The 21,440-nt window shown below is 39.4% G+C and overlaps 4 protein-coding genes across 5 annotated transcripts; 1 reads left to right on the top strand and 3 right to left on the bottom strand.

Moving 5' to 3' along the window:
* The first annotated feature begins 5,781 nt into the window (after nucleotides 1-5,781).
* Nucleotides 5,782-10,171, top strand: LOC103440930 (monosaccharide-sensing protein 2-like). Of its 2 annotated transcripts, XM_008379622.4 has the most exons (7): nucleotides 6,164-6,317; nucleotides 6,428-6,531; nucleotides 6,637-6,856; nucleotides 7,121-7,687; nucleotides 8,077-9,008; nucleotides 9,095-9,282; nucleotides 9,492-10,171. In XM_008379622.4, exons 3-7 carry the CDS (start codon nucleotides 6,778-6,780, stop codon nucleotides 9,934-9,936), a joined length of 2,211 nt encoding a protein of 736 aa, XP_008377844.3. In that variant the 5' UTR covers nucleotides 6,164-6,317; nucleotides 6,428-6,531; nucleotides 6,637-6,777; the 3' UTR covers nucleotides 9,937-10,171. The 2 variants fall into 2 exon arrangements, with proteins under 2 accessions (XP_070678581.1, XP_008377844.3); XM_070822480.1 differs by having other exon boundaries at nucleotides 5,782-6,531.
* Nucleotides 10,172-10,334: 163 nt separating this feature from the next.
* LOC103440964 (RING-H2 finger protein ATL80-like) lies at nucleotides 10,335-10,799 on the bottom strand. The gene has a single exon (XM_008379660.3). The coding sequence runs from the start codon at nucleotides 10,797-10,799 to the stop codon at nucleotides 10,335-10,337; it is 465 nt and encodes a 154-aa protein (XP_008377882.3).
* A 153-nt stretch (nucleotides 10,800-10,952) lies between these two features.
* Nucleotides 10,953-12,364, bottom strand: LOC103440931 (homoserine kinase-like). Its single transcript, XM_029102286.2, has one exon. The coding sequence runs from the start codon at nucleotides 12,207-12,209 to the stop codon at nucleotides 11,100-11,102; it is 1,110 nt and encodes a 369-aa protein (XP_028958119.2). The 5' UTR covers nucleotides 12,210-12,364; the 3' UTR covers nucleotides 10,953-11,099.
* Nucleotides 12,365-12,996: 632 nt separating this feature from the next.
* Nucleotides 12,997-17,035, bottom strand: LOC103440965 (glutamate receptor 3.2-like). Its single transcript, XM_008379661.4, has 6 exons — nucleotides 16,567-17,035; nucleotides 15,084-16,423; nucleotides 14,592-14,866; nucleotides 14,438-14,469; nucleotides 13,960-14,354; nucleotides 12,997-13,706 (listed from the first exon to the last, which is right to left on the bottom strand). The coding sequence occupies exons 1-6, from the start codon at nucleotides 16,814-16,816 to the stop codon at nucleotides 13,170-13,172; spliced, it is 2,829 nt and encodes a 942-aa protein (XP_008377883.3). The 5' UTR covers nucleotides 16,817-17,035; the 3' UTR covers nucleotides 12,997-13,169.
* Nucleotides 17,036-21,440: the final 4,405 nt, after the last annotated feature.

The following is a 21,440-nucleotide window of genomic DNA, read 5'->3' as shown; positions in this document are numbered from 1 at the left end:
AGTCGGGCGGCGGCCTAGCGCCTAGCGCCTAGGCGGCTAGGCACTAGGCGGTCTAGGCGGATTTAGGTAAATTTCTTGTATATCTTGTAAATAAGTGCATATTGACACTTACAAAAAATTATACTTATATGAAATAGATAAATAAGATAATAAAATAATGATAAAATGCAAACAAAATATCTAGCAAGTCCAGCATTTAAAAACATATTAAGCATGTATACCATATAATTTAAAATATTTTAAATGACTATATCTAAGTTTTAAAGATTAAAAGTAAAAATCGGGTTAGGTGGTTCATAATAAAAAGAAGAAAAGGTGCATATGCATCCTTTCCCATTCCACGTGTGTGGTGTGTGTGACCCTTCCTTCCAACCTTAGTTCCCATGCGGCACCTCACATCAACCAAGACGGTTAGAGACTCCAAACCAAGGAGTCCATTTTGATGCCTTGAAAACCAGAATCTTCTATTTTTTCATTCTTTCTGTTTCCTCATCCTATTCATCTTCTTTTAGTTCCGTCTTCTTCTTCTTCTTCTTCTTTTTTCCATTTTCCCTCCGTAAAATCTCCCTTTTTTCTTCAATTGCTTCACCTGATTCCCTATCTTATTCGCCTGATTAAGTTTCTCGTTTCCTCTCCCTTCATTCTTCTTCGATTGCTCCACCTGATTCCCTATCTCTCCGCCTAATTTCCATCTTCTTGCTCTGTATAATTTTCTAAAACCTAATCATGAGTCCAGTCAATTTCCTCAAGCACAACGAAGAAATCTTCTCCGGCGAAGAAATCTGGGCTTCCAGTTCAAAGTTCTCGTTTTTTTTTTCTTGCAAATGCAGTGTTATTCTGATTCCTTCTACATATCTCTCTCACGTTTACTCTTCCCTCACGCTCTCTCGATTTCTCTTTCATCACCATCGCGGTGTAGTGAGACTGAAAATTTTAATAGAACCGCCGCGGAGGCCGCTTAGCCCGGCGTCTAGGCCGCCTAGCCCCCCTAGTGGGCCGCCTAGGCATTGCCTAATACCCATGCCGATTTCCTGAACGTTTTTGAAATAATTGCGGTGGCGGCCCGACGCCCAACGCCTAGGCGGCCGCCCAGACCGCATTTTAGAACACTAGTTGCATTAAAACACTTGTTAAACTGATTTTTGGGACCTTTCTCAATTGATAGATCTCTTGCAGGACCTTTATGTGCCAACAAATCAATCCATTTGGGATCAAGACCATCCCAAATTTGAGGATCATAAATGTTTGAGGGAATGGACTCACTTGGTTGATCAGTAACAATATGATCATCCTCATGATTATCATTCTCATCAAGGTCGTCATCAATTTCATCATTGCCCAAATCATCAGCTAATTTCTCATTGTCATCTTGTTGTTTCGTAATTAAATCATCCACTGAACTTTGTGGTTTTTTTCTTTCAGAAAGAACCTATCAATAGCTCATTTTTGAGACTGAGTCAATTGTTCAACTTTTCTTTTTCTTTGACACTTCAAGTAGCCAGATGAATATTTTTTAGTAGGTGCCATCTTTTATATCTCAAACAAGATCACAATAAAATTATAATAAGTATGAACAATGAAACTTGATAGTCTGCAATACGAGTGCGTCTAGTGATTTTTTGTGGCTGCTCTCATCTTGATTTTGCCCTGAAAAATACAAAAGAAAAAAAAATCATTATAGATGAGAAATACCTGAATCTTCATATTCCAAGTCAATATACTTAAATTAGTAAATATCTTACTTTAATCGAAATCTACATCACTCTGATTAGTTGAATTGTCTTCATAATTCGGAAGTTTCTCTTCATTTTCATGAACTTATAAATTAGGGTTTAATAATTTGTGGAAAAAAGAACAATGGGACAAATAGAGAAGTAAAGTAGACTAGGACACTGGTAACGTCGCCCGAGATTCTAACGTTTAGGACTCTGGTGTGAAAGAAGACAAGTGGGAAGCAGCTATGAGACTTTGACGTGAGAGAAGAAAAGTGAACTCTGAGTTTTGAATTGTTTGCCTCGGTGGGGTTCTCCCCTTTTAATTGATTAGCTTTGCCAACATAACTTTGTTAATTATAATTTTATATAATTTTGTACAGATTTTAGGCAGGTATCTTATGGCTTTTGGGCCCATCATATATATATATATATTGATTTGATTAGTATTTTTATATATTATTATATTCAATAAAAAAGCTATTTTGGGGGCCTGTGCAATAGAACCGACCACACCCCTTAAAAGCTAGCTCTGGTCACACATTTTGTAAACATAGTTAAAAAATTTAGTAAATATTCTTTGCAATTTTTAAAGTAAATTATTATTAGCATTATAAAAATTTAATCTTAAATCATTTTTTCAGAAAAAAAAAAAAAAGTAAAAAGTGTAAGATTCAGATACCTTCATTCAATGGGCAAATTTTCGATTCTTCTTTTCCTTCAGTTTGAAAATGGTTTGATTGGTATGAACATTAAAATCGAAACAGTTTTTTTGTTTTTTTATTTAGGAAAGAAGGAATTGAGTGTGAGAATTAATTGTTTGGGAATGAGGATTCTCTTCGGATTTTTTTTGTGAAGATTTCATGAATCCTTCAAACGTGTCCGTTTATCGTACATCATGCGATCAGTTTTTGTCAGGTACCGTTTATATTCAATTTTAAATAAAAAAATTTACAATAATTTATGATCACACGAAAAATTTACAATAATTTATGATCACACGAAAAATTTACAATAATTTATGATCACACGATGTACGGTGAACGTATACAATTGGAGGATCTCCAAGATCCTCACAAAATGGATCTGGAGAGGATCCTGATTCATTGTTTGGTTGTGCCTTTTGCTTCCGTTGTGTGTAATATATATATATATATATATATATATATATATTTTTTTTTTTTTTTTTTTCTTTTTATAAAAAAAATTAGGCTTTGGGCTGCCATTCAGTATTACGGTTTGATCGTATTCATATTCACTTGGAAGTGAGAAGTCTTAGTTCGAATCTCATGAATGGCGATTTCGATACCAAATTAGGCTGCCTATTGTGTGATTTTGCCAAATTCCTCATCTTCTTAGTGTAAAATTATTGATGTACTAATTTTTTTAAAAAAAAAAAGGGTTTTGGGCTGAATGTGCATTGGCACATTAGTAATTAAATTCAACTTTAATTAAGAGAGAAGTGGCTAAACGGAAATGGTCTTCCGTCAGCCGTCAGGGGTATGTTTCCGAAAATAAAAATTTTGGTTCACGGAGTGTGCTGGTTCCAACGCTCTGGGTTTTCAGTTTTAGGTTTACAGTGTTCATGAGTTTGACAAAACTTTCAATGAGAATTATAAGCAATTCAAATGAGATAATTACGCATATTAATTTATTATACAAGTTTCTAGAAAGTAGACTTCGGCAGTGATTTCGTAAAGGGGTCGGCACGGTTGTCCTAGGAATGGATTTGCTTAACTTCAATCTTCTAATGCTCTTGTTGCTGATGAGAAAAGAAGAATTTTGGCGCAGTATACGTGGTGTTGTCTTCTTTGATGTATCATTTCTTGATCTGGTTGACACAGGCGGAGTTGTCTTCATAAATTGTTGTAAGGAGGTCAAAGACAAAAGAAAGTCCACCAATGCTTCGGATATGCTCCATTAAGGCTCTTAGCTAGAAGCATTCACGCGTAGCTTCGTGTAGGCGAGAATTTCATCATGGTTAGAAGAAGTCCCAACTAAGGTCTGTTTGGTTGACCTCCAAGAGATTGCGGTGTCTCTAATTGTAAATACATAACCCATTTGAGAAATTGCCTTGTACAAAACCTGCATCAACATAACCAACAAGGCGAGAATCAACACAAGAACCGAGGGAGCGACATCCCTATTGGAGGATGCATAGGGATAGGACAAGCTTAAGTCCGTAGTACCTTTAAGGAAACGAAAAATGTTTTTAACACCAATCATGTGGAGCAAAAATAATCACAAGGCGACACGTGGATCTTTGGACAAAAGAGGACAAAAATACCCTTGAGGTACAACAAGATTCCTACTCGCGATCATCCTTCAACTAAATCAAAAGTGCCCAAAATTGGTAACAATTCAAAACCTATTTCATTCCATATATCTTTTAGCTAATCAATTAGCTATTTATTTTATTCATTCCATAACCTCCAAAATTTTCTTTCTAAAAATGTGTTAATTGGCTAATTAATGGATTACTTGCCAAATAAATCACAGATTAAACCACAAAATACACCCAAAAAACATCCCAAAGGCCGGCCACCTTTTCTCCAAAGGGGACCGGTCATACTCTATATATTGAACTCCATTTTCTCTAAAAACCTAGGTCCACACTCTTGCAAAACTCCAAAAACTCTCTAAACACTTTTCTCTCTAAATTCTAACTTTGGCATCGGAGGTTTTTCAGCCAAAACCCCCTCTCACATTCATCGTGGGCACGTGAGGCTTTTGGCCTTAACCAAAGGTGTTAATTGTTTTGTAGGTGCAATTTTGTCCAAGATCAAGGAGGAAGAAATTTGCATCCACAAATCCAGTGTCTGCATGTTGGCGCGTTGCTATATCTTGGCAAAAGATTAACAATAAAGGATATATCCGGTCTAGTGCATTGAGCTAAATAGAATAAAGCGTCTGATTGCATTAAGGTATGAAACCTCAGGCTCCATAACCTCTTCCTCATTGTCTTTATAACAAAATGGAGCTCGTTTTGCTTCTAGTGTACGAATGATCGAACCGTATATAAATAAATAAAGGAGACGGATTCGTGACACTACTTCTTTTATACAACTTTTGACACAAGTTTTGTGGGGTCCACCTCTTCGTAATGTATTTTAACTATTGAACATATTTTTTTTAGAACATTATTTATACATTATTCTTGCAGAAAATTAGGCAAATGCAAAACCATTATACATTTATTTGTAATGAAGAAAATAAACGAATATGGTTATATAAAGAAACCCCAAACTAGTTTCCAAACTTGAAAAGTTAGAAACAACATCCAAACGAAAATTACAAAAAGAAAGAGTCTTATTCAACTTCCACATTAATGATGTTTCCCCTGGTAATCAAAATAGTCTCTAATAATGGCTAATCTTATGCATGACAAAAACTGCCTCCACTCCTATATTATTAGACCCAAATGTTAGGTTATTTTGAAACACTCAAAATTCAATTATTATATTGTGTTTTCAAGGGATTTTAAAACTTTAAAACACTTCATAATTTATTTATTTATTGTGTATTTCATATCTAATGATATTATTGAAGCAGTGGGTCTTATATGTGTGCAACATAATCAAACTAACAAATTTCATAACAAAATTCCAACGAAAAGATCAAATTAATGTGCGGTAAAGAACTTCAAGGATGAAAAATGATCCTTATGAACTAAAAGGACCAAAATGTTAGATCAATTTTTAAAAGAGAATCTGTGATAAAAATCTAGAATAAATATTTTTTTTTTCACTCAAAGGGAAGAAAAAAAGAAGCAAAGACAACTTTGAGCCATCCCGAAAGCAGGAGGAGCCCTGCCTATTGGAACTACACTGACTTGTGGATTCCTCGTCCTGTAGTTACTTGTGTTCCATTACAACAAGGCAAATACAATCCGATCCGATCCGATCCGATCCGATTCGATTACTTCACCTCTCAATCATTGTTTTTAGTTTAATGCTTCTTCTTTTCCTAATACAAGATTAATTAAACTTAATACATCTCCAACACAAACAAGGACTCTGCAATATACACAAACAAATCCCAATTAAATTATGAAACATCTGCTAACATGCTTTCTGATTTGATTTATTTGTCTATTCTTCTTGTCCACTAGCTAATAATTTCATTAATTGGTGGTGGGAATATTCAAGGGCTGAGCTGGGCTTGTGCTGTGTGCTGTGTGCTGTGTGCTGAGCTTGCAGGCCATTTGTTAAGAAATTCTTTTAATTTTTTACCAAATTCTTTTTTTTTAGCAAATTCTTTAAGTTTTTTTCTTTTTTTTCTTTGGTTTGTTTAACCTATACGGCCTTGGTTCGCTTGGTTAGTTCTCTCTCCTCCCAAAAACCCCATCAGTTCTCTCAGATACTCTTCTGCTTTATTGCTCAAAGAAAACAGATTGATAATCTGAACACTCGAGATAAAAGTTGGGTTCAGAGGATGATGGAGCATGTAACAGAAGGCTGAGCAGGAAGGGAAGTGACGTGGAGGGCCAGGAGAGGAGGAAAGGGCCAGGTGTCCAACAGCCACCGCTCTGTTCCTAAAACTGCTTAACTCTGTTTTCTCCTTGTCTTCTTCTCCATTACCACCTCTGTTTCCGAAACTGCTTACGTCTGTTTTCTCCTTGTCGGCTTCTCCTTTAGCACCTCTTCTCTAAACGAATAGGATTTTGTTTTATATATTTTTAAATAATCTGCGTTTCGTTTTCGTGGAAATTATAGAAAAAGAGTGATAATATCATCTACCAAGACTCAAAGTCTCGAACTTTTGACGGCGTCGTTGCATTCGGAGACAAACACAACAGAACAGACACACCATCAATCTGGTAAAAACCTTCTCCTTTTGTTCTTGTCTTGTGGGTTTGCCCATGTTTTTCCTTTGTGTTTGATTTTTTGTGTTGTTTTATGCAATGGGATCACTTTGTTGCTAGGATTGCTGAACTGGGTGGTCGAGAACTGGTTCGATTCGTTGATATTTGATCTGGGTTTTTGTTTCTTTTGATTCGATTGGTTGGATTTTGGTGAGATTTTGTGAAGAGGGTTCCAATTGGTTTAGATTTTTGAGTGGAAAAATGAGTGGAGCTGTTCTTGTTGCTGTTGCTGCTGCAATTGGTAACTTGTTGCAAGGATGGGACAACGCGACTATCGCAGGTAAATCTCTAACTATTTAGTATCAATAGCTTCATGTCTGTCTTTTTTCAACATTCGAAAGTTCGATGCTTTTAAGATTGAGGAAAATTGTCTACTTAGATGCTTCAAAGATTGGTTCTTTAGCTTTGTCTTGGTTTATAATCGAGTTTAGTCTATCGGTCTAGCCTGAAGTTTACTTCATTTGCGGTCTATGATTCGATTTTTCTGTGAGGAGTTTTGCTTATAAGTTAGTGTTTATAGTGAACTTTTCGGTTTTTCTTGCAGCTTCTGTTTTGTACATAAAAAGGGAGTTCAACTTGGAAAGTGAACCCGCCGTGGAAGGGCTGATTGTGGCCATGTCGCTTATAGGCGCAACTGTGGTTACATTTTGTTCTGGAGCCGTAGCAGACTGGCTAGGCCGCCGTCCTATGCTTATAATCTCTTCTGTCTTTTACTTTCTTAGTGGTATTGTAATGCTGTGGTCTCCCAATGTTTATATCCTTCTCTTGGCGCGGCTTTTAGATGGATTTGGGATTGGTTTGGCGGTTACCTTGGTACCACTTTATATATCTGAGACAGCCCCACCTGAGATAAGGGGATCGTTGAATACCCTTCCGCAGTTTACTGGCTCCGGTGGGATGTTCTTGTCATATTGCATGGTTTTTGGGATGTCGTTGACAGAGTCGCCAAGTTGGAGGTTGATGCTTGGTGTTCTCTCTATTCCTTCTCTTGTTTATTTTGTATTGACTGTGTTCTTCTTGCCGGAGTCTCCACGATGGCTTGTGAGTAAGGGACGGATGCTTGAGGCCAAACAAGTTCTACAGAGGCTGCGTGGAATAGAAGATGTCTCTGGTTAGTGACTTTATTCTGATATCTTTGAATATTTAGTCACTATTAGTAAAGTCATTTTTAGTTCAACCTAAATAGTAAAACTTTCAAAAATTAAATCAGAGAACCAGTGGTTTATTTCAAAGGTCAGTTTTAATTGGAGTCGTCATGTTTAAAAGACTGCATTTTCATTCTATGTCCTTCGAGTTAAAGTCCTTTGTGCATTCTTTTTAGCCGTAACATTACGAAACCTTTTTCGAGCAAGCATAAAGTTGCTTTGTTCTCCTGTTCTTATTTCACATTACATAATCTTTGTTAGTAGGAAAGTATGTGATATTTGCTTCCCTAAACTAACTATTTGATTTGCAATCCTGCATTGTTTGAGTGATGTTTGATCCTTATTTGACCAACAGGTGAAATGGCTTTACTTGTTGAGGGTCTTGGAGTTGGGGGTGAAACATCTTTTGAGGAGTACATAATTGGCCCAGAGGATGACCTCGCTGATGACCACGATTTATCCGCTGAAAAGGATAAAATCAGATTATATGGGCCTGAACAAGGACAATCCTGGGTTGCCAGACCTGTAACTGGGCAAAGCACTCTTGGACTTGTGTCTCGACATGCAAGAATGGTAAATCAAAGCGGTATTGTTGATCCTCTCGTCTCTCTCTTTGGCAGTGTACATGAGAAGCTCCCCGATACAGGAAGTAAGGGAAGTATGCTTTTTCCGCACTTTGGCAGCATGTTCAGTGTGGGAGGGAATCAGCCTAGACACGAAGAGTGGGACGAGGAAAGCCTTGCCAGAGAAGGAGAGGGTTATGCATCTGATGCAGCTGGTGGTGTTTCTGATGACAATTTGCAGAGTCCATTGATCTCGCGTCAGGCAACAAGCCTTGAAAAAGACATTGGCCCACCTCCACATGGAAGCCTTGCTAGCATAAGAAACAACAGTCTCATTGGTGGAGAGGGAGCTAGTAGCACCGGGATTGGTGGCGGTTGGCAGCTGGCGTGGAAATGGTGTGAGAGAGAAGGCCAAGATGGACACAAGGAAGGAGGGTTTAAAAGAATTTATTTACACCAGGAGGGTGATGCTGCATCTCGTCGTGGGTCTATTGTTTCGATTCCCGGTGGTGATGCACCGAACGATGGTCAGTTCTTCCAGGCTGCTGCTTTGGTGAGTGAACCGGCTCTTTATTCACGTGAACATATGAATCAGCATCCAGTTGGACCGGCAATGGTTAACCCAGCTGCAACTCCTGCAAAAGGACCAAGTTGGAGTGACCTTTTCGAACCCGGAGTCAAGCATGCTTTGGTTGTTGGGGTGGGAATTCAGATACTTCAGCAGGTAATGAAAATTCATTACTGAGAAACCTCCATTAATTTTTGTGTTATAATGATTCCAACTTTTTTTGTTTTTTCTTTTTCATGCAGTTTTCTGGCATAAACGGGGTTCTCTACTACACGCCTCAAATTCTTGAGCAGGCAGGCGTTGGGGTTCTTCTTTCGAATTTGGGCATTAGTTCAGCTTCTGCATCTCTGCTTATCAGTGCAGTAACAACCTTACTGATGCTTCCTAGCATAGCCATTGCCATGAGGCTCATGGATTTAGCCGGCAGAAGGTAAATATATTCTTTTGGTTATATCTTGACATCTTGCTCAAATGGCCAGCTGAACACTTACTGCTTCGTATATTTTTCGTTTGCATTAGCATGCTCGATTTCGTGATCCTCAAAATAAGATGTTGAGCATCATTTATGTTTCGGTTAAGTTTTCAATGTTAAATTTGTGTATTGTCTAATTTAACAATTTGGAACCATTCTTAATTCAGGAGTTTGCTGCTCGGCACAATCCCTGTCCTGATAGTGTCTCTGGCCATCCTAGTCCTCGGAAGTCTTGTGAATATGGGAAGTGTTGTAAATGCATCAGTTTCGACTGTCAGTGTTGTGCTCTACTTCTGTTTCTTTGTTATGGGGTTTGGTCCAATCCCCAACATACTCTGTGCAGAAATCTTTCCCACCAGAGTTCGAGGCCTCTGCATTGCCATCTGCGCCCTCACATTCTGGATTGGTGATATCATTGTCACCTACTCACTTCCGGTGATGCTCAAATCAGTTGGCCTTGCTGGTGTTTTTGGCATGTATGCAGTTGTGTGCGTCATAGCGTTTATCTTTGTTTTCTTGAAAGTTCCCGAGACCAAAGGCATGCCCCTTGAAGTGATTACCGAGTTTTTCTCTGTTGGTGCAAAGCAGGCAGCAGCTGCCAAGAACAATTAACTTGATCCATAGTGGGTTAAAAGTTTTGAAAGCTGTTTAATCTCCCTAGTTTTGCATCGAATCTACATTTTCTTTACTTGTTTTGGAATTGGTACGATTGATCCTTATGGAAAGGATTATTGTATAATTATCCCCCATTTGTTATACCTGATAAAAATGACTAGAGTTCAATGTACAATCTCGTCGGAACGAAAATTGTGGGATAACTTCATGGGAAAGGTGATTGCTTTACTAATTTACATGTCGAAATTTTACATTTGCTTCGAATTGAATGAAAATTGCAGCGGCTTGAATCAAACTGTTAATGATTCAGGCCAATTACATGATCTGTTTTTCTATATTTTCCTCTCCCTCTTATCAGAGCTCCAAACTCCGAATCCATGAGCTCGATACCAACTTCATTTGTAACACCCCTCTTCCGCAACCACACTGCCGCGACAAGACGGGCACGAAGAGTGGCACCTCAGCCACCTATCAACACAACTCACATGGAATCCGTGACCACAATGAGGCAACACCCTTGTGACATCTCCATCCACAAACTCCATCAAGCAGATTGCACATTCTGCTAGTCTTGCATCCGCTTCTGCATTGTACGAGACGCTAGGAAGCGAACAGATAATCATTTCCTCGAGTCCTTGGTCAGGCAAAGGGTTGGGAGGCTGAGGCGTGGAAGCGCTAGATCTGGCCATGTGACGGTCGAACAATGCAGCAAGCCACAGCACCAGGCGGACGATCATGACAACAACAACGATTAAGATGCTCAAGAGTGGAGTGATCAGGACAATGATAAAGGTTAAGATGCAAAAGAACGGAGTAAGAAGGGGAATTTTTCCGGTGAAAAACATGCAATGGAGAGCCATGAGAGAATGATGAATAGCAAGTTCCCAAAAGAGAGGATTTAAAGGACCAATACAAGGTAGAAAATCATTGAGCATTTAAAGACCAGTTAGTACCTTTAACAACCGTTAGTTCAAACATCCAAATCCAACTCTAAAGTAGACTACTTTGGAGCATTTATCAAGAAAAATAATTTCCGCACTCTGTTTATTTTTGACGGAAATAAAAAGAACAACACAAAACCACCTAAAATCCTCACCCAACAAAACAAACTCTCCCTCCAATCATTTTAAAACCGACTAGCTCTTAGTTTAGTGATACTTCTATCTCGGAATGGTGCCGACAAGCCTGGCACCAACCCGGTCGAGTCTGCTCACACTCGCCGCCGCCTTCAATTTCCCTTCCTTTAGAAATGCCGCCACCATTCTTTCTCCGATCACCTTTCCTTTCTTGAGATCATCCGTGACCGCCACCGCAGTGGGCCCCGCCCCGCTTATTGTGCACCCGAATGCTCCAGCCTCGATTGCCGCCTTTTTAACCGCGTCCATGCCGGGGATCAGAGGGGCCCGCCGCGGCTCCACTATCTTATCGCTCGACAAGGCCCTGCCAAGCCCTGGCACGTCCCCCTGCAGCACCGCCGCCACCAGCGCCCCAGCCTGGCTCGAATTCCAGACGTGGTGGGCCATCCCGACCTCCGCCGGCAGCGCCGCCCTCATCTTCTTCGTCGGAGCTTCAAACTCCGGCGTTGCCAACACAAAAAATAATTCTTTACCATCCGGAAAGACTAACGGAATCAAATCCAACGGTTCGTAGCTCCGAATCAACACGAACCCTCCCATAATCGCCGGAGCTATGTTATCAGCGTGGTAGCCAGACACTTTCTCCTCCGATTTCAACCCCGCGATCACCAATTCCTCTATCCCCAATTTCCCGCCAAAAATCTCGTTGACCGCAACAGCACCCGCCGCCGCGCTCGCCGCACTGGATCCGAGACCGGAGCCCAAAGGCAACCCCTTTTCCAGAGTGAGGGAAAGGCCTACCGATCGGACTCCGAGCATCTTCATGACTTCAATGGCGGCGATTCCGGCGCAGTTCGAGAGAGGGTTTCTGCTGAGCTTTTTGGACTTGTGGTCGCCGGAGATCTCGGAAATGGAGATCTCGCCCGGCGAGACCTGGGGGTCGATGGTGAGGGAGACGAAATCGCCGAGACCATCGACGGCGCAGCCCAAGAAGTCGAATCCCGGGCCTAGATTGGCGACGGTGGCGGGGGCGAAGGCCTTGACGGAGGTGAAGACGGGTTCGGGCTCGGTAAAGGTGAGGGGGGGTCGGGAGGGGAGGGAGAAATTGCATCGGAGGTGGAGGGGTTTGGGCTTCGATGATTGTGATGGGATGGCGGTGAAGAACTTGAACGGAGATTGGTGGCAGATCGCCATTGCTGGGCGGAGGGAGCAGCTGAGGGAGTGTAGGGGAAATTGCAGGGATTTGGGGTTTTGGAAGAAATGTTATATGGGCTGGGCCAGGGGTTAGGTAGTGACGTAACTCTGCAAAGAGAAATTGAAAAGACACTTCATTTTTTTATTTCTAATTTTCCTCCAGTTTCTCAATTTTTAAAATCTCATACTTATCGGCTTCTGGCAAAATAAGAAGAAGAAAAAAATGTTTGGGAGACACTCTAAAAAGTGATTCTCCAACTTTTGTTTTAGTACAATATTTTATAGTACTAGAATTGATCTTAAACTGTAAGATGATAAACAGTATATAAAAAATTCTACTTTGATAGAGCCTCTTAAGTATTTCTCCAAGAAAAAAAAGTTTTTAATGCATTTCATCTTTATGTTCCCAAACATTAATTTTTTCTCTCACTTTTGTTAGCTTCACCATTAACTTTTATGTTAATTAATGATGTGGTATGGTGTCGGCATCTCATGTTTTTTTATAATGTTTTATAATGTTGATATAGGAATTAAAGTTAAATTGTGTGTTGACAAACGGCATCTCATGGTTTAACGTCAATTTTTATGCCAAAATTATAACAAAAACATGAGATGATAGAGAATTTATAAAGAGTCTCACTTTTGAGAAAGCCCTCTAACATTTCTCTTGTTATAAATGTACAGATATCATGTATGTATAATTTGTTGGTAATAATCTAATATAATATCAATACATTAACAATAACATATCAACGTTCCATTTCATGACCAAATTAATCAAATAAAGTGTATATAAATGAAATAGCAATTTATTATTGAAAAATGAAATATGACAATACATTACCAAGTTTGATGATCGATTTTTCTTAAAATTAGTACGAGGGAGTAAAAGACAAAATATGATATGATTATTTCTTGGTCAGAAAAACACGATATGATTAACTACTTAATCATATTTAATTAACGAGTTAGCCAAATGTCATTGTCAGCATTACGCATCTCTTGAGGGTTGTCGATTTGTATTCTCTTGGAAGCATTCCTTACTGATTGATCATCTTCATTTTCAATCACATTTGGACCATTTGGTACTACGCTTTCGCTGCGCTTTCTTTTCGACTTATTTTTCTTCGATTTGTCTACCTTTTTGTCGACGAAGGACAAGAACTTGAGGAGGCGTGTTAAGGTAGAGTGAGAGTTGATGTTTTCTTGGCTCGAAGGCTCGGCTTGATCTTCAGCTTCGGGGGTATGGCGTTTGTACTGGTGTAGCGTGGTAAACAAGTAAATGAGTAGAGCAATAAAAGATACAATGCCGGCGATAAGGAATAGCCCCCAGAAGCTTTGTAGTTGAAGCTGGTCGGATACGATGCTGGAGCTCTCTGAAGCACAAATCTTTCTGGAGAGCCATTTGTTATAAATTTTCTGGAGATCACCATTTTCAGATAGAGTGAGGATGGCAGTTGACATGTCAATTGCGAAAGGAGAGTCTCTTGGAAATGCCTACAAAAAAAACATGTAAGATTCGAAACAGTAAAATGATCGTTCTTAGATATCTGACATGTTATGTTGTCAATAGGAAAATATGAGCTAAACATCCAAACAAGATTTCACTTGATTTAGTGGTCTAGATTGAAGTATGATAACGTATAACATGTTGGACTGTTCGGCAAGAGAAAAATTCAAAACAAAAGGTACTAGTTTTCGGGCGGATTGAGCAATTTAAGACCAAAAGTAGTTATGTTGAGGTACTTACAAATCCCCACCCACTTTTGGTGAATTCTGTTCCCCTAATTGAGAACTTGCAGTTTTCTGAGAGGAAGAGTTCCATATATGCTCTTTCGTCAACCACAGCAGCAACAGTTTTATCCTTAAGCGCGGTTGCATAAGCTTCTGGCGAGCCAAGAGGAACTAGTCTGGACTTTGGGATGTCGAGCTGCTCAACCAAATAGTTCTGAGCAAAAGATCCGATTTGGAATCCTATAGATTCTGTGCTAGTTATCAAGGTATCGATGCCGGTGATGGGGGATGATAGTTGTTTTACTGTGAGCATTGATGTCAGGCTAGCTGTGTAGCTTGAGTTGATCACTAGAACTACAAAAAGCCATATGATCAGCACCATGCGGCCTAGCGTGGTCAAGGTGTTCTCTCCTGAAAGTTCAAAGATTGATCTTTTAAACTGGCTATCAAGTTCTTGGTAAGAACACATTATAATGTGCCAAAATTGGACTTACTGTGAGCAAAAAACATGGTAGAGAAGCTAAACCTGAAAAACAAGAGAATGAAGGCAGATGAGTCCAATTTTTTGTGTCACCACGAATCACAGTCTCTATAAATCAGTATCTTTATGCGAAATCTGTCGGAATCTTAAAGGTACAAAGTATTTACCATAAAATTGTGACAATCTGTTTCCTAGGAGGGCCTCGGAACTCATCGTTTTTTCTATGTTCAAGGATCCATATCACTAATCCAATGATTATGAAGAAGGATGCTGTTACACCCCACATTGATGAAGAAAATGGCCTTAAGAATGCCCAAGCTGAATTCGAATCCCTAACTGGAGCCACCACAACTAGCCCCGACTCTATATATGGCTGAGTGAAATCCACAATCTTTGTCCGGTTTGTGACGATTGCAATGTCACCTACCGCAGCATCAAACTTCTGCAGAACAAAGGTTTAAATCAGATGCAAATTTGGAAACTTTGTGCTTACCAGTATTTTCTGTGCCAAAATAAGTCAAGGGAAAATGATTTCCGCACGCCCCTCTTTATTTATGTCCCTTATAATCTATAGATTTATTCAATCCAAAGGTCGGGAATAAACAAGGGGCGTGCAAACAGAGAAAGTTAGTGTGAAGAAATAATTGAAGGTTACTTACACCTGAAGCAACCATGTTTACGAGCTCGTTGTAGCTAGGGTTCTTGAGGCCATCACCAAACAGAACAAACTTATATGGAACTGCATAAGGAAGCAAATTTATGGCTGCAATGAATATATCAATGCAGTATCCTTCAACTACATCAGTACCACTTGTTCGTGACACAAAGCCTTGAAAGCTGACTCGATTTGGCACTCCAATTCTCAATTTCTTTCCATTGTTTGGAAAAACCCACCCCCGAGGCTTAACTGTTGTCCCTCCGGGCCATACAACAGTGTCCAAACGTTGGTTCGCATTAGACCGGTTGGATAATTTCTCAGGGGCCACAAGAGATATACCAGAGTAGTTGGACCAGTATCCAATTCTTTGATATCCATTTGCGATTGTGTTAATGATTTCATATGAAGGATTCAATGGCGATCTATCTGGATGAAATGCTACCCGACCAGTCAGACCGGTTGTATTTGTCCGCAAAATATTGTCCAGCAACTGCTTCCCACCCTGAAAAATGCTCAATGCACCCAGGTTCAAAGTCCCTCCTTTAAGACCGCCAAGAGGTCCTATACTAGTAATGTTGGAAAAGCCAATGCTGCTTCCTTGTTCCAAAAGCAAATCTATAGCACGGGCAAGCATCCAAACTGTATCATAGGCATATAGACCGTAAGGGTTCAACCCGATAGAGCCATTACTCAACTCGTTCCACCTTGATATGAAATCCCTTTTTCGCTTAGAATCTGGCGTGTGCGGACGAAGAGTCAGAGCACCTTGGATGGAGCTGGCGGTTTTCGAAGAAAGAGGTGAAGTTGAATCTAAAACAGTAGACAGCCAAGTTGCGGCTATCCAAACATATCCACTCTCCATCATCCCAAGTTCTTTAGCAACATCGAAAACCAGGAGACCAGATGTGGAGAATGTGTGTATAACGATCACGCGAGACTCCACCATTCGAACCTTTATCAACAGATTTTTTATATCTTCTCGAGTTGGTTCCGGGTCAGGTGGAAGTACTGCCTTGTATGAAATCTTGTGGCGTTTTTCTGCAAGTTTCTCACCTAATGCAGCAACACCATTTCGGCTGTTTTCATCGTCTGTGAAAATCGCAACCACCTCTGACCAACCGAAATAACTAACAATGTCTGCAATAGCAGCCATCTGGAATTGATCATTCGGTGCAGTTTGAACAAAGAAAGGGTACTGCAGACTTGCTAGGGTGGGGTCCAGCGCTGTGACTGACAATAAAGGGACACGTAGCTCATTGGCAAGATGTGAGAGTATGTGAGCCATCCCAGAATTTTGTGGACCAATTATAGCAAATGTATCAGACTCCATGTACTTTAACGCTGTGATCAACAAAGAAATAAGAACTACGTACAAATTCAAGTACATGTGATTAATGCATTTTCGACAACATTAGTATAAATACTGATGCGCATACTGCACAGAGAATTTCTGTAGTAAAAACGCAAAGCCAAAAAAAATTTACCTCCAACGAGTCCAAGAAATCCGCTGTAGTTGGAATTATGAAAAGATATGGATAATTTAGTTTTACGAAGAATGCTTGGATCAGAATTGACATCGTTCCTAGCCGCCTCAATGGCAATCTTCAAGACTCTTCCGTTGATGCTGCCTGCTGCAAACATTGCGCCAACATTCACGACAGCAGGTCTTGAGGCCGCTTCTACGGAGCCTTGTCTGCAGATAAGGAGTATCGACACAAGCCAAACTAGATTCATTGTGGTACTAAGACTGAGAACCTCACCAAGTTTTGTATATCGAAACAAAATGACAAATAAAACAATCGAATTCAACTTCAAAATCACAGTCAATGTAAGAATTAATCACAAGAAGCTTGACATTCAAGGACACTTTCATTCAGAAAGCATAAAGAACAAGAAAAACCTTTGGAAATTCTGACAGAGAAACAATTTGGGCAAACCAAAAGCACAAATCTGTCTCGCTAAAGCAAGATTTAGATATATAAGCAATGCCCACCAAACTCAAAGCATGAATAAAAGTGAAAAGTTCAAGTGGCCACTGTTGTCCCCCTGCACTTTATCTATTTTTTCTAGCTACCGATCAATTAAAAAAAGACATTAATTAAAAGAGAGAAAATAAAAAGGGAACAAGAATTGAATATAAAAATTTGGAAAAAGGAAAAATGACGACTCCCTAAAGTAAAGCTAGCTAGAGTGTGCAAAACTCAAAAGAAAGAATGGGGGTGAGGCAATGCTAGTTCCTTAATTAATTCTTCTAATGAGAATACTTCGAACAAGGGAAAGGGAGCAACTTGGGCAAATGGATTTCCAATTGGTCTTGGTGGAGGGGCCATGAGTTTGCTTCTCTTTTGTGCCAGTCACTCTTTAGAACAATGGCATGGGAGGCAGTGGTAATTAGTGAGGTACAAGGTTAGTCTGTTTGGGTTAATATTTGAACATTGAGCTTGAATGAAAGAAAAATCCAAAGATGCCAATTAAAAGAGGACTTGCCCGAAGCCCAACATCAAACCCAGAGGCAAATTGAGGCTTTCTCAGCCAAGAGACACAGGCCACGTGTCTATAATTGAAGTGACAAGTGATGAAGACTAACTTACTACCAGCCAAAAAACACTTTTCAATGGCATTTCTAGTAAAAAGCTAATGACTCATTACCCTCCAAGTACTTTCGGGCAAGAACAAAAGCTACAGCAGTCGGGCTACACTGCCTACAAAAGGAAGAAGAGACAATAGGGACAAGGACACTCAACCAATCAAACAAACAAACATACAAACTCTGCTCTCAAGCCAAATTTGCATCTAAAAGCTGAAATCAAGCCAGATTCAGTCATTTTTAGCGATAATTCTCTTAAAAAGCTATCTCTTGTCTAGTATAAAAGCTTTGCTATCTCCCTCAGTGGTGTAGTATCAATTTCCTTGTGTAAACTTATTTACCATCCATTTCTTTTTAGCATATAAACTCTGTAAATACAAAGAGAAGTGACTGTAAGAAGTTTAACCTTGCCAGACAAGGTGAAATCTTGCCCGAAGCTCTTTGTTTATTTTCTAAATTAGTAGATCTATTGCTTAATGCATTCTCCAACATGTATTCAAGTCATTTCACTTGTTTTTCTATTTTAAAGAGTCTCATTTGCATCTGGATCCAGTTAGTTTAATGGACATGTTTCATTAAAGGCAATCTAGGACCAAACAAATGACTTAAGGGGCTATGGACTCCCTTCATTCGAACATAAAAGACCATGAACTAAAAAGTCCTTGTTTACAAGGCAAGAAAAAGAACTTAATGTGGACTTAACCCATCCACGACAATTCTTTGATAACAAGAAGTTTGAAGTAACTTGGGGCGCAAGTAATCGACTTAAAACATACTTGTTCTACATCTGCTATACTGAGATAGCAGTGGCACGCCTAGCACTTAGTTTTGATTGCGAGCCTCAAGGCCTACACCTAAGGCTCCACAAAGGCATCTTTCAAAACTAACTTTGTCTCTTCTTGTAGCACATCAACAAGTAAGAGCCCAATTGTATATCCAAAGTGCCAATCCCTTGGGGAGCTGTGATGAGGTCCGAGGAGCCTTCTCCAGAGAAATTTTTGCCCGAATATAGTCTATAAGCCAGAAGGTGTAACGATGTAGACAATCACTACCCCTCAAAGCTTAAAAGTTTCGGCATGGAGAGGTAGACCAATAGGGGTATAGAGACAAACATATAGGTGTAGCCCTATCTGCCTACACTCTGAATACGATGATAACATGTTAGACAACTACTAACTCCAAAAGCTTGAGTTATCAAAGAAGGGGCTAACAACGACAGGGTGAAGAGATTTTCTTCTCCTTTTGGTGGAAAAAGGCAAGAGGTTGGAAAGGAACAAGGTTTAAGCTAGGTACTTGTCCCATTGATTATAGCATATTGTCTGGGTGAAGAGATCATTTGAAGATATGCTCTCTCTGAGTTACTTTGGCAAAAGTTATATGGGTTTTCAACTTTTCACTTGGAGTGAAGGCTCTTGTCTGTGATTGCCTCCAGGAAGCGCTTGGACTCTCCCCAGTCCACCGCAACAATATTCTTCACCTCAAACTTAATTTTGTAGAACTTACATTTGCGCAGAAATTTGTTCTTTTAATTGTTACCCTTGCTCCAAGCTATGCAGGGGATTGTGATGGGAGTGTCTAGCACGCTGGAACATTGGCCGGCATAATTGGGGTTGATTCAAAAGGAAGCTTCTTGAAGCTGCTAAATCTGCTCACATTTGGATCTTTCGAATCCGAAGAGTTGTTCATGGTGATTTTCATCTCACTAGAGTTTAGTCTTCTCAACTGGGGAGAGGATTTTTGACTGAGTTTTGCTTTTGCTTAAGATTTCTGATGGAGAATTGGATTTGGAAGAGTTCGCATTCCATGTGATTAATATAATTTCGTAGATTATAACAGTGAAATCCAAGAACGGGATTTCACATTCTTCCCCCTTATAAAATTTCGTCCTCGAAATTTCAGTACCAATCCATATCCACTAATGCCACATCAAATAGATAACGATTCACAATTGGCATTCACTCTTTAATTATACTCGAATTTAGCTAACATCAAACTCGACAATATCAAACCATTGCTTGTAAATACAATTATCATCATCTCAAAACGATCTCAACACCAACCTTTATACAAGCATCGAGAACGCCACTACTAACGAGAATTCTTTGATATACTCATGATTATGGCAACCAAACCAACCAATTCGTAATTACAAACTTTCCCCAACATTCCATTTATAGTGAATGAAATCATAACCTCAGCCTATGAGTTTATTTAACTCAAAATAAATACATCAACGAAAATCATCATAATTCTCACCCATATACTTAGATTCTCAGTAACATTTATTAGTAGAATAAATATCAAGAATTCTAGCCATACACATTGACAAAATAATTATCAAACATCAAGCCTCAATCCTCATTGGTTAAATAAATATTTGAATTTCAAGCCAAACCGTCTGAACTGGGTAAATCAAATATCAGAAATTCCAACCAAATTCATTGGAATTCCAAGTCACAATTACTCACCATTATAAATTAAACCAATCATAACCTCGGGTTGCGATTTCATTCTCGTTCGTAAAATCATCGTGACTTTCATAAGTACAAAAATTCCAACCATAATTATCACTTCAATAATTCATTCCCACATCTCACTTGTGGAGTTTCTCCCCGGAAACATGCGATCTTTGTGCCCACTCATCCATTTCTCACATTTCACGAGCCTTTTCGCTCCAATTAACATCCACGGGCCTTGACCGCCCAATTCAACACTTCTTAATTGCACAGGTATAATAGGACTTTTCTATCTACTTATCACAATTGCACAATCAACTTAACGTTCAAAATTTTCATATCGCATAACATAATATCAACCCAATTCAAGACTAATTCGAGACTTTGATCAAATACTCATATTTGAAGCTATAACATGATATATGATATTTTAAAAATTTTCTTCTCCCATTCAATCAAACGAACACAACCATTTCACAATCATCCATAACCATGATTTAAATGAAAGGCATTCTAACTACTATTTGAAGTAATATACATGCATGTGAATTTCCCACCACAATTTCTAGGATTAAAAAAAAATTTAACCAAACCACTTATTCAACGTACTATCAACATTCATCAACTGAAACTCTGCTTCAGAATAAATTAGCACAATACATGAGTTCAACACATCGATACCAATCAAGAGCAAGATCACATAAGCAGTACAAGATTTCAAACCAACAAGATCCAACGCTTAAGTAGCGTCTCGTAAGAGTTACAAATGACGTTATCCAACACTAAGGTAAAGGTACAAGGACCTAATACCTAAGCTCTGATACCATTTGTCACATCCTGACCCGGGTCCACCACATCCCGAGCCTGTTCCACCATGGTTTTGTTTCTAGGAACTCACGAGCAACTTCCTAGTGGGTCACCCATCTTGGGAGTGCTCCGGCCTCCTTCTCGCTTAACTTCGGAGTTCCTACGAAACCCAAAGCCAGTGAGCTCCCAAAAGGCCTTGTGCTAGGTAGGGATGAGAATATACATTTAAGGATCATTCCCCTTGGCGATGTGGGATGTTACACATATACACAATGAAAATAGTTTGGGGTATATTCAGAAATTAATATTTTTTTTAATTTATGGAGACTGAATAGTCATTTTATATTAGAGTATGTTTATACCATATTTAGGGCCTCATATTTAGATCTCGTACAAATACTCGAGGGACTTAAATGTAATTATGTGATAAAGGAATGGGCAAATATGTAATAAGTGAAGAGTCCTTATTCTATAAAAGGACCCCTCACCCTCACAATTAGGGGAGGCC

This window comes from Malus domestica, chromosome 05 (genome assembly GCF_042453785.1).
Source record: "Malus domestica chromosome 05, GDT2T_hap1".
In the NCBI taxonomy this organism is placed as follows: domain Eukaryota; kingdom Viridiplantae; phylum Streptophyta; class Magnoliopsida; order Rosales; family Rosaceae; genus Malus; species Malus domestica.
This window is presented reverse-complemented; position numbering and strand designations above follow the sequence as displayed.